The 11,091-nt window shown below is 45.0% G+C and overlaps 1 protein-coding gene across 1 annotated transcript in view; it reads right to left on the reverse strand.

Annotated features, from left to right (window-relative positions):
• Positions 1 to 11,091, reverse strand: part of TAF3 (TATA-box binding protein associated factor 3) — a 186,813-nt gene that overhangs the window by 155,235 nt on the left and 20,487 nt on the right. The window contains exon 2 of the mRNA XM_019509596.1: positions 2,397 to 2,639. Coding sequence (XP_019365141.1) covers positions 2,397 to 2,639 — 243 coding nt within the window. The remainder of the gene's footprint in view (positions 1 to 2,396; positions 2,640 to 11,091) is intronic.

Genomic DNA, 11,091 nt, shown 5'->3' on the forward strand with positions numbered 1-11,091 from the left:
TGTGGGGGGAGGGGGGACGGGAGGCCTATATGGGGCAAGGGGGGGGGGGGGGGAACAGGAAGTAGGTGGCAGGTCATATGGAGGTGATAGGGCAGGCAGTGATAGAGGCAAGCAACTTTTCCCCTCTGCCTCCTCTGCCCCCAAGCTCCCCCACTGTTCCTGCCCCTGCCTCCCCCAGCCTCAGGCTACCCCACTTCCCCCTTCCCCTCTTTTCCACTCCACACTGCTTCTGCATCCTGTCTCCCCCACCAGTGTCTCCTCAAGAACTGCCCATCCACCCTCCCACCCCTTACCTTTGCTCCTTGCTGGTAGGCTCCAATACTGCTGCAGCCTAGGGGCACAGCTCCAGCCCTGCCCTGAAGCAGTTGCTACAGGACTGGGCTGGAGCACATGCTCTGTGCTCTAGGCTGCAGCAAGAACAGAGCCTGCCAGCACAGAGCAAGGGTTAAGGAGGAGTATAGCAAAGAGGGAGAAAGAGAAAAATGGTGCAGAGGGAGACTGGGGACTAAAAGGAAGGAGTAGCAGGGCGCACAGAGGTAGCAGGGAGTAATGTGGCAGCTGTGGCTACAGCTCCAACCCTAACCCCGGGTTAGGGCAGAAGGCACAGTAGCTGCCAGCTCCCCCACTGCCTTGTGCTTGAGTGAAAAGGTAAGCGGCTCCCCTTCCCTCCTATGTTAAATGGGGTGGGAAATCACATCTTCTAATTGAGTAAATAGAGTGATTCCTTGTCAATGTAAAGAAGCCTTTCAGCTCTGAATGGTATTTGAGCCACTATTTAAACTTTACTTTCAGTTGCTTTAACATAAGATTATTAAAATATCTCACAGACTAACGATACATATCCATCTCTGCAGTCTAAGCAACGAAATAAAATGAGAAAACTGCGTGTCCAGGGCAGCTGAGGTCAACAGCGTGATTCTTTAGCATGTTTCTGGGAATATTACATTTATTCTAAACCAGTGATCGGCAATGGTTAACAAGTCGGGGCCTGAAACAACTCAGCTCAGGTCCAAGGTGGATTGTAATTTCTGATCTGGCTCCTGCTGCCACCACCACCACTTCTCTCTGCTGTCTGGCCAAGGTGTGGGCAAAGCACCCCCACTACCAGAATGCCACCAAAGCCCCCTAAGGTCTGAAAAGCAGATCAGGCCCACAGGCCATAGGATGCCAACCCCTGCTCTAAATAGTGCTAAATATATGGAAAATATTATTTCTCATATTTTCTGATTCCAGATAACTACCCCTGTCTTTCATCTTACTTAGTTTGCATTGTATATTACAGCTCAATCCACAGACCTGTATACAAACAGCAGGAAATATACTGTAAACCCAAATAAAAGTCAACAACAGAACAACACAGTACATCATTTGTGGCAATACCCAAACAGGATTTATTTTAAGTTGACACTTAAGGGAAAGCAGTTTGTGTTCCTCTTCATACCGTGGAGATTTTTTCCCGTATTGCAACATTTAGTCTCTCAGGATTTATAGACGAAGTATTTGAACAGAACAGTACACATGACATAATATGATATGCATTCTGTCCTCACACACACAATCAGCTTCAGAAGAAATAAACACCTCATTACAATTCTGTCTGTCAACTGTACTCTACAGTCTTCAGGACAGCGACTTTGTTCAGTTTGGCATATTTGTACCTAACCTATAGCATTACATAAGCTTGCAGGGAGACAATAGATATATGCAACTGTCAATATCAAAAGGGACAGTCAACTTATGTTGCACATGATTTAACTGCCTCGTATTAGCTAGCACTCATATTTCTTTTATCTGAAATGGAGGAGGAAAAAAATGCCTTTTACTGCCTTCCCACTATTATTACAATATGATAATTAACACTCATGATTACTGTAGCTGAGAGAAGAAACAATGTTTGGCAGAATTACATATCATTGATTTCACAGACCTCTGTCCCTCATGCCCATGGAGGCCTGCACTGCACTGCCAGCTTTGCAGTGGACTTCCCCTGTTCCCTTAGAAAAGCTATATGAAAGCTTTCTGCTTTATCTGTGAAATGGGGTTATTATGCCTACCTTAAGTACTGAGAGGCATAACACATTTATTTAATTATTCAGGGTTTCTAGGAAGCTGTACAAACACAAGCATTTAACACTATTTACTCTCTAAAACAAAGTGAAATAAGAGTGGAAATGAGTTCTATCATTCTGGCCACAACACTGTGCCTTTTTTTTTTTTTTAATGATGATTTAATAGAATATTTGTATTTCACTGTTTGTGCAGTGCCCTTCCAGGTGTCTCATCAAGTGACTATGGGCAGCACAACTTGGATAACTTAATGTACAGAAGAAATACGTGAATGCTCAAAAACAAACTCCCTCTCTCCTCCCAAAGCAAAAAAACAGTTAAGAACGCACCTTCTTGAGATGAGACAATGGGTGGCATGTAATCAGGAATGTACTCTTTCCTTTCTTCTGCATCTTTACTTCCAGGCTGGGGAAACTGTAGGACATTGTTCTTGCTGACAGGAAACGAAGGGATTTGATGTGCAAATGTGACAGGTTCAATATTGTGTATATAATCTTCAAGCTCATGCAGGTTAATTCCCATGAGTTGGAAAGCATCACCTACATCATCCAAAATTGGATCTGTGCGGCCATCTGCAACAAAAGGGAATTTGGGTAAGAATCTAATCTAAAGAATGCGTTTTGTAACAAACAATACAAGCACCCTCAGTACACAGGAAGTTTCCCTTCTCTCTAAAGTAACAGAACAAATATTAAGAATTAGTTTTAAAATAAGTACTTTGCTTTATTAATCTAGCTGCAGTTTGTATGTGGCTAAACGGAACATATCTGGCTAAAGATAAATATGAACTTCTAAGAGAGACTGCACTTTTTTATAGTGCCTTTAATTCAGATAGAACCTATCATGCTTTATAAACTAAAATCTACATTATTCACTTCACCCATAAGACAGAAGCAGCACTTAGATCAAATGAGGCAATATTACAAAACCAATGAGGTCAGCAGTGTCCCAATCAAACTACAAGGTGGAAATTTCAGTTAAAATGCTGTATTTCCCTATGATGCAGTTTGGACATGATGCCAAAGCAACAGACTTTGCTTGTGAAAGGTGTCATGAGGTTTCACTGGCCAGGCAGTCAGGACCTTGGGTTAATAACACATCCCAATAACAACAGCAACATGCGTCCAACAACCAAGCCAAAACCTACTACCTCGTGACTCACCAGCACCACCTCCAGTACGTATTCCACAGCTCTCCCTTCGGTGTACTAGTCTGGTGTCCCCTGCTTCATTTTTTAAATTAAAGCATGAAGATTACAAGAATCAAACTTTTTGAAGAAGTTCTAAAATACATAGTGGCTCTCTTTCATCATCATCCTCTTAACACTGATTGATAAATACATCAATAAGAACATTGCTATCTTTAGGTCCCTCACAGCCCATATTCTGTCTCCAACAGTAGCAGATATTAGATGCTTCTGTGGAAGGAGTAAGACACTCTTACAGTACAAAGATAAGCAAGAATCTGCTCCCCACCCCACCTTAGGTCCCATCACAACCTAATAGTTAAGATGTATTCCAAACCCTAATGCACGTGGTTAATCTCCTTTTCAAAATGCACTGGCATTTATTATTATAGTACTAAATAGTCATGTCACCTACATAACTGTCCATAAATTACCATATGTGCAATTCACCGCTTAACAATGAATTGACAGGTACTTACTTAACTGAAGAAGTATGGTTATGCTAGCTCATTCAGGTTAACCCTGTTACCGGGAACACAATGCTTACATCATCCCAAATAGGATCTAGATAGCCAGCTATGACAAAAAGGAATTTTAGTATGAACTGAGTCTGAAGAACTTCAAGGGATACTCAGAGTCAAGTGAGAGATTTGGTAATCAGAAGATTGCTTGTCTTTTAACTATTTAGTTTTACTCCTACTTTACTCCAGGTAAAGCCTATGTAGTCAAGAGGGACTGGGCTTGATTTTGTCCCAGGTCTCTCAACAGAACAGTGAGTTACTCCCAGACCTATTCTGTTTTCAATTACAACTTTGCAAGAAAAAAAAGCAATACAACCTGAACACTCCATAGTTCCGAGAAATGAATGACACACAAGAGAATCATTCAGAACAAAAGAATGATCTTGTGGTTAAGGCCGGGACTCGGAAAGAAGGTGCTCAGTTCCTAGCTCTGCTACAGCTCCCCTTGTCTGACCTTTGGCAGATCACTTAGCCTGTTTCAATTGTGTCCATCTCTAAAATGGAGAAACTAGCTCCTCCCTCTCATTGTTTGCCCAACTTGCTTATTTAAGAATATACGCACCTTAGACTAAGGACTGTACCTACTTTGAGTTTGCATAATGCTTAGAATAAGGGAATGTTATTTTCCACCGGGCCCTATATGTGCTACTGTAAACACAAGTAGACACTAACCATGCCATCCATTTAGTCTTGAGATCCCAGGCAAGTTGACTTCAATGACAGTAAAAATTACGTATTTTACTTGTGTCCCCCAACCAAAAAAAAAGTAACAAATCATTGACAATAAACAAGAAACCTGGAGCAGTTAGTGAAAGTGGTGCTCCAAACTAAACAAGAGTTGATTTCAAGTACAAAAAGGCCGGTACAAGTTGGAGCTCACTGAATCAGATTTTTGACCCCTTACCAACTAATGAATGAAGTGGAAGAGAAGCAGTTATAATTAGAATTCAAGGATTAAAAAAAACAGCAAAAGTTGCTTCTTCCCAAGACTGTGCCTCTGGTATTGCAAGGCACTTCTGAAATCAATGGGATTATAGTAGCATGATTAAATATAAATGTCTTGAAGCCATTATGTTCTTCAACATGTTGCACTTAATCAAGGCAAACACCTAGATTACTTGGCCACAGTGTCCTTAGGACAGTGCTTCCCAAACTTTTCCTCAATATGAAGCCATTTATGATCCCATTTCCTCAGCACGGCTCCTCACTCCCAAGTTGCAGCCTCCTACCCCCCAGGTGCCCCTCACTTCTGATCCACAGCTCCATGGCTCTACCACTGCCCCTCACTCCCACTCTGTAGCCCCCCACTCTCCCCACATGCCCCAGGGCCAGGGGCTGCAGCCCCCTGCCCCTCCACCCCAGCAGCACCTGAGTCCTGACTGCTGCCCGCAGGAAGCAGCAGCTACTGAGGCTGAAGCGTGGAGCCTGGCTTCCCACCGGTCTCCTCCCTTATGGGCGGCACAGCCAGTACGCAGCCCATGAGGGGTGGGGGCAGGATGCAGGTTGCCTACTGTGGGCTTGGGGCTCCATGTCCTGCTGCCCTTTCACCAAGCCTGCGCAACCCAGCAGGCAAGACCTGGCATGGGAAAGAGTGCTGCATCACACTGCAACCCTATCTGGGGTCACGACGAACAGTTTGGGAACCACTGCCTGGGCGGAGGGGGACGGAGGGAGCCACAAAAAGAAGCAAAGGAAAAAAAAAGTCCTTTTCAGCTTCCAGAAACAAAAACAAATGAGCATGACTGGAAAAACTTTAACATCAGGAAGGACATCTTCCCAAAAGCAGTTATGGAAGTCATCTGCCAGGAAAAGTAACAGAGAAGCAATGGGCACAAATGCATGTAAGGAAATGTCAGGGGCAGAGGTGGCAGGAAGGCAGCTGCAGCTCAGCCCTTGACCCCAGATCAGGGCTGAGCCAGACCTGCCGAATCCCCTACTGCTTTGTACTCAAATCCAAGATGATAGGTTCCGCACCCCATGTTAAACAGGTGAGGGGATGCATCAAATGCCACTAAATGGCAGAATAAAGCACAGAAAAAAGTATAACTAGAGGTCCTGATTGCCAGCCCCAAGACAATTTCCCCAGAACTCACTGCCTGGACCTTCAGGACTTGAAAAAACAGCTCACCAGGAAAAGTTACCTTTACTGCCAATTTCAGCCAAATTTCACCTTCCTTTAAAAAATAAGTAAAGTTTTAATTTTGGGAGCTATATTGCTTTTATAGACTAATTATTAATGTACGCAGATCCACAGTGTAGCATGCATGCAACTCCAAAGCCTCTGCTCCTACCACTACCGCTGACAAAGAGGAATAGAGTATCACGATACCGGCAAGACTCACTGACACTACTGCTAATTGGAAAGCTGTGGGAGAACTGGTAAAATTATGCAAATTCCACCAATCAAAGCCTGAGGAACAGAAAAGCATCCGAGGACAGGTCTACCTGAGGAAAAGTGACTGGGACCATAACAGCAGTATAACTATATGCAAGTGGAAAGATTATGCAGAAATATGGCATCCACATGGAGAGTTGCATCATTTTTGTTCTACTGGTCAGCTTCCCCCGTATACAAACCTTAAGCATTTAGAGGGAAGAATCATCAAAATGCAGAGTGAGGAAGAGCTGAAGTAACGGATACTGTCCTCCTTTCTAAGTACAAGGTTAGGCATAATGTAGAGAGAACAATCTAATAAAAGTCAGCTAATTATATTGTCATGAAAAGGCAAATGAATTACCATAACCTGCCCACACATAACCTGCCAAATTTTATACTTTCTAGTCCAAATCCTAGAGGTGTTCAATTTCTTCAAAGAGACAGCTGACAGACAAAAGAAGATAGACAGAAAACAGTGTTTGCAAAACTACCTATTTTCCCTAATGACTGAACTGTTTTTCCTGAAATTTCCAAAAAATTCAGCCTGAAGCAATATGCACATACAAAAAAATGTCTACTAGAATTGGGCTATTACCTTTATTCATGCCTTACACCAGTGAGAATAACTGTTCAAAAAGAAGAACGTACAGGAAAGCTATTAATTGCACACACAAAGAAAAAAAAAAAACAAGGAAAAAAAAGCTTTTTTTCCATGTAGCCGCTGAAATAGACTGTAATCATGGAGGGAATTTTTTCTAGCAGTTACAGCATGAAATTAGAAGTAATACCCTATTGGTTTCCAACTTTACTGGACTCAGGGGCTGGATCCAGATGTGCAAGCATGTGTGGTTTGTGGTGTCACAAACCTCTTTGGGGGGCATGCATGTTGAACATTAAATGGTATGGGGCGCTGCTACAGTGCAGGGCCAAAATTTGTTACCATGGTTTCCCAGTAACAAATAAAACCCCTGGGGAAAAAAAGCAGCACAAAGCATGCTTAACTGTCATATGCCAGGACAAACGCAGAGAGGAGGGAGCCCAGGGCTGCCTCCTCCCCCATCTCCACATGCTGCAGAGCCCCCACGCTGAGGCACCCTGTACCACTCCAGCCAGCTGCTCCCCAGTTGACTGGGGTGCAGTGTGGTTTGAGATGGGGGAGCAGGGAGTGGAGGGAGCTGCCTGCTCCCCCATCTCAAGCCACACTGCACCTCAGCCAGCTGGGGCACAAGGTGCCTCAGCACAGGGGCTCCACGTGCTCAGAGTAGCCCCCACTGCCTCCTCCCTCATCTCGACGCAAGCTGCACCCCAGCCAGGCAGGGAGTGGCTCCCCCATGTCTGCATGCCACTCCCTGGGTGGCTGGGGCACAGGGTCCCTCAGCGTGGGGGATGCCTGCCAGCTACCCCCACACTGACACACCCTGTGGCCCAGCCAGGTCCCCCTGCAGCACATGGAGCAGCAGGTCAATGTGTCCTGCTGCAAACCACACAAGCAGGGGTGTGCACTGCAGCATAAAGTAGCTGCACAAATTTGTGCTGTTGCAAATGCATGCCCCTGCTCATGTGGATACTGCGAGTATGTCTAAGCAAATCACTTCTCCAAGCTCATAGTGAAGCACTGCTACCCATGCCAGAGAAGAAAAGTGACACTCTTCTCTCTGCTGTTCATATATACTGCCTCAAAACCCATGTGCCATGAAGACAGCTACATTACCAATACAAAAGGACTTATCTAAGATAAAAGAGCGTGCAGCAATGTAACATGTTAATGTAATTACATCATTGCAACCATCCTAAACATGAGCTAGCATCACCATCCCAAACACAGACTAGCAATGTATGTGAAATCCAGCTTTAAAGATGCCACCACAACAAATCCAGAAAGCAATACACCTATAGCTATCACCATTACAATTCAGGATGTAACAATGATAAATACATATAAGCCTCCAAATGCCATATGGATTCCAAGCACCAGTACTTTTTAATGCGTACATAATGCATCTTCCTGTCACCACCAGCCGGAAATTTGGCTATGCTGATGACCTGGTGCTTACTATTCAAAGTCCAGACAGATCTTTGCAAAGACCTCAAGCTACTTGAAGACTTTTTCACGTGTTGCAGACTCCACCCAAATCTGAGGAAAACTGTTGTCATGTCATTTCATCTAAACAATGCCCATGCTGACCAGAAATTTGCCATCACTTTCTGTGTAGAAGAGATGAAGCATGAAAAGTTCTCAGAATACCTCGGTGTAATCCTTGATCACACCCACACCTTTTGTGACATCTATGGAACATTGTTAAAAAATGAAAGCACGAGTTAATCCTGTGCAGAAATTGGCCAGAATGACATAGGGAGCAAATGCAACCACGCTCTGAATGGCCACTCTAGCACTTGTTTTTTCTGCAGCAGAATATTGCTCCCCGGTCTGCAACAAAAGGTGCACGCAACGATTGTTGATACACAGCTAAATGCAGCTATGTGTATTATATCAGGAATACTAAAAAGTACGCCATTGCCATGGCTTCCACCCCTGGCAAACATTGCTCCCCCGCAACTCTGCTGCGATGCCACATGCATGAGGGAATACCTTAAGGCCATCGGTAATGCAAACCTCCCAATCAACAAGGACATCACTACACCACCACAAGATAGGCTCAAATCTAGAAAATCCTTTTGGAAATACACCAAGAAGCTCTGCAATGACAACAAGAGCACCGAAGAACAAGACAGGGAAGCCTGGGCAAATACCAACCTGCCACAGATATACACTGTCAGCAACCCTACAATCCCCCAGCAAGGATTTGACCTACCGAGAAAGATTTGGTCCTCCCTGAATCGTATCCAGACACTTCATAGAAAATGTGGACACCTAACTACATAAATGGAGAATCAGTGAGAGTCCAGGTTGCAAATGTGGTGCGATTTTTCAGACGGTGCAACACATTATGAACGACTGCCCAATTAGATTATTTAATGGCGATCTAAAAATCAATCCATGCAGCTACGCCTGAAGCAGCTGAATAGTCATCAGATTGAGATGTTAACCTATAAATGTTGTAATCCTGTAAATGTCATATGAAAGAGGAAAAAGTGCAAGCATCTAATGTCTAGGTCAAAATGAGGCTTGCACCAGTGCATCTTACATGACTAGCTTTTTAAAGTAAGTTGCATTAGTTTGGTGCATTTACACTGTGGGTGTGTATCAGGGTAATTACATCTCGGACAAAAAAATCCCTCTCTACAACACAGGACACAGTTGCATGATAGTTCAATACTAGTTTTCACTGCACCACCTACATTTTGTTAATGTAACCAGAAGTCTGCTTCACTTCAGGGTGACCTTATATACACCAAATAGAAAGCAGAACAATCTTTAATTGCTGGCAGCCAAAAAGAAATTAGACAACTTTAAAATAAAACGTGAGAGGTAACAGGATACATAAAGAAAAGGTACAGCAACACCAGAGCAGTCTTTTCTAGTCAAGTTTTAACCTTGGTGATACACCTCAGTCATAGATGTAGGGTTGGAAGGGACCTTGTAGATCTTCTAGTCCGACCCCCTGCCCTGGGCAAGAAAGAAAACTGGGCTCAAATGATCCCAGCCAGGTAAACATTGAGCCTCCTCTTAAAGACCCCCAGGGTAGGAGCCATCACCACTTCCCTTTGTGGAAACAGCACTCACTTTAAGACTGAAGAACTTTAGTATTTCTTACTTCTAGTAACAAATAAGTGCCTAGACTGCATCTCCCATACATTTATAATCTGAATAGTCAACTTCTTATTAGAAGTGGACCAATACATCAATCCATATCATATCAGCACCAATAAAAGGAAAATGGATGTTATCAGCAATCAGCTGTTTTTGGCTGATGTGGCCAATAATGTTGCTGATAAATGCCACATGCATGTGCAGCCACAGCATGCATGCGGCCAGCCCAGAAGTTTGGAGAGCAGCGTCTGGCTGGTAAGTCTGTTGGGGGGAGAAGGAAAGGAAAGAGGGATGGAAGGGGGGCAGACTGAGGCCCCTGTGGTGACGGAGGGAGTGGGGCTGGGCGCAGGACAGAGCCGCAAGTGGCTCATCCGGGGGGCCCAGGGATGGGCGACTCCCGCTGTTCCACTCACCCCCAGGGGAGCCATGGGGAGAACATGCCGCCCTGAATCTGTGCGTGGGGTGAAGATGGTACCAGTCTCTTCCCAGCAGGGTGGTTGGGCCATGGCTGTGCTTGGGGCAGGTGGTGGCAGTGCTGGGCAGGAGGGCTATAGGGTGCCCCCTCCCAGGGCCATCGCCACCTGCCCCAAGCACAGCCCCAGCTGGGCCCCACCCCCTGCCGGCAAGAACCCAGTGCTGCCCCCAATGCATACGTCTGGGAGGCCCATGCCTCCCATGGTTCACCTGGCGGGGTGTGCAGCAGAAGCTGCTCCCCCCCCCATGCAGCCCCCAGATGAGCTGTTCACAGCTCTGTCCCACACCCAGCCGCAGCCCTAGCCCCACTCTGTCCCTCACTGCAGGGGCCTCGACCTGTCACCCCACCCCCTTTCCCCCACAACAGACTTACCAGCCAGATGCTACTCTCCAAGCTTCCAGGCTGCATATTGGCAATCAGATCAGTATCAGCTGATATGGCTTGTTAATAATCGGCCATCAGTATGGGTCCCAAAAAATCTTTAATCGGTTCACCCCTACTTCTCATGTAAAAGTGAAGTCTTAAGAACATAAAAAAATTAAAAAGATCACTTTAAATCAAGATAATGAACTCAATTTAATCTAATATTCTGACTCCATTCTTCAGAGGAAGACAAGGATCTAGACAGGTTACAAGGGTGGGTGGATGAGAACAGGATGGGATTCAACACTGACAAGTGCAAAGTGATGCACCTGGGGAGGAACAACCGGCACCATACCTACAGGTTGGGGAACTCCCCTCTTGTCAGTACAG

This window comes from Gavialis gangeticus, unplaced genomic scaffold (genome assembly GCF_001723915.1).
Source record: "Gavialis gangeticus isolate Ggan-Ray unplaced genomic scaffold, GavGan_comp1, whole genome shotgun sequence".
NCBI classification, from domain to species: Eukaryota; Metazoa; Chordata; order Crocodylia; family Gavialidae; genus Gavialis; species Gavialis gangeticus.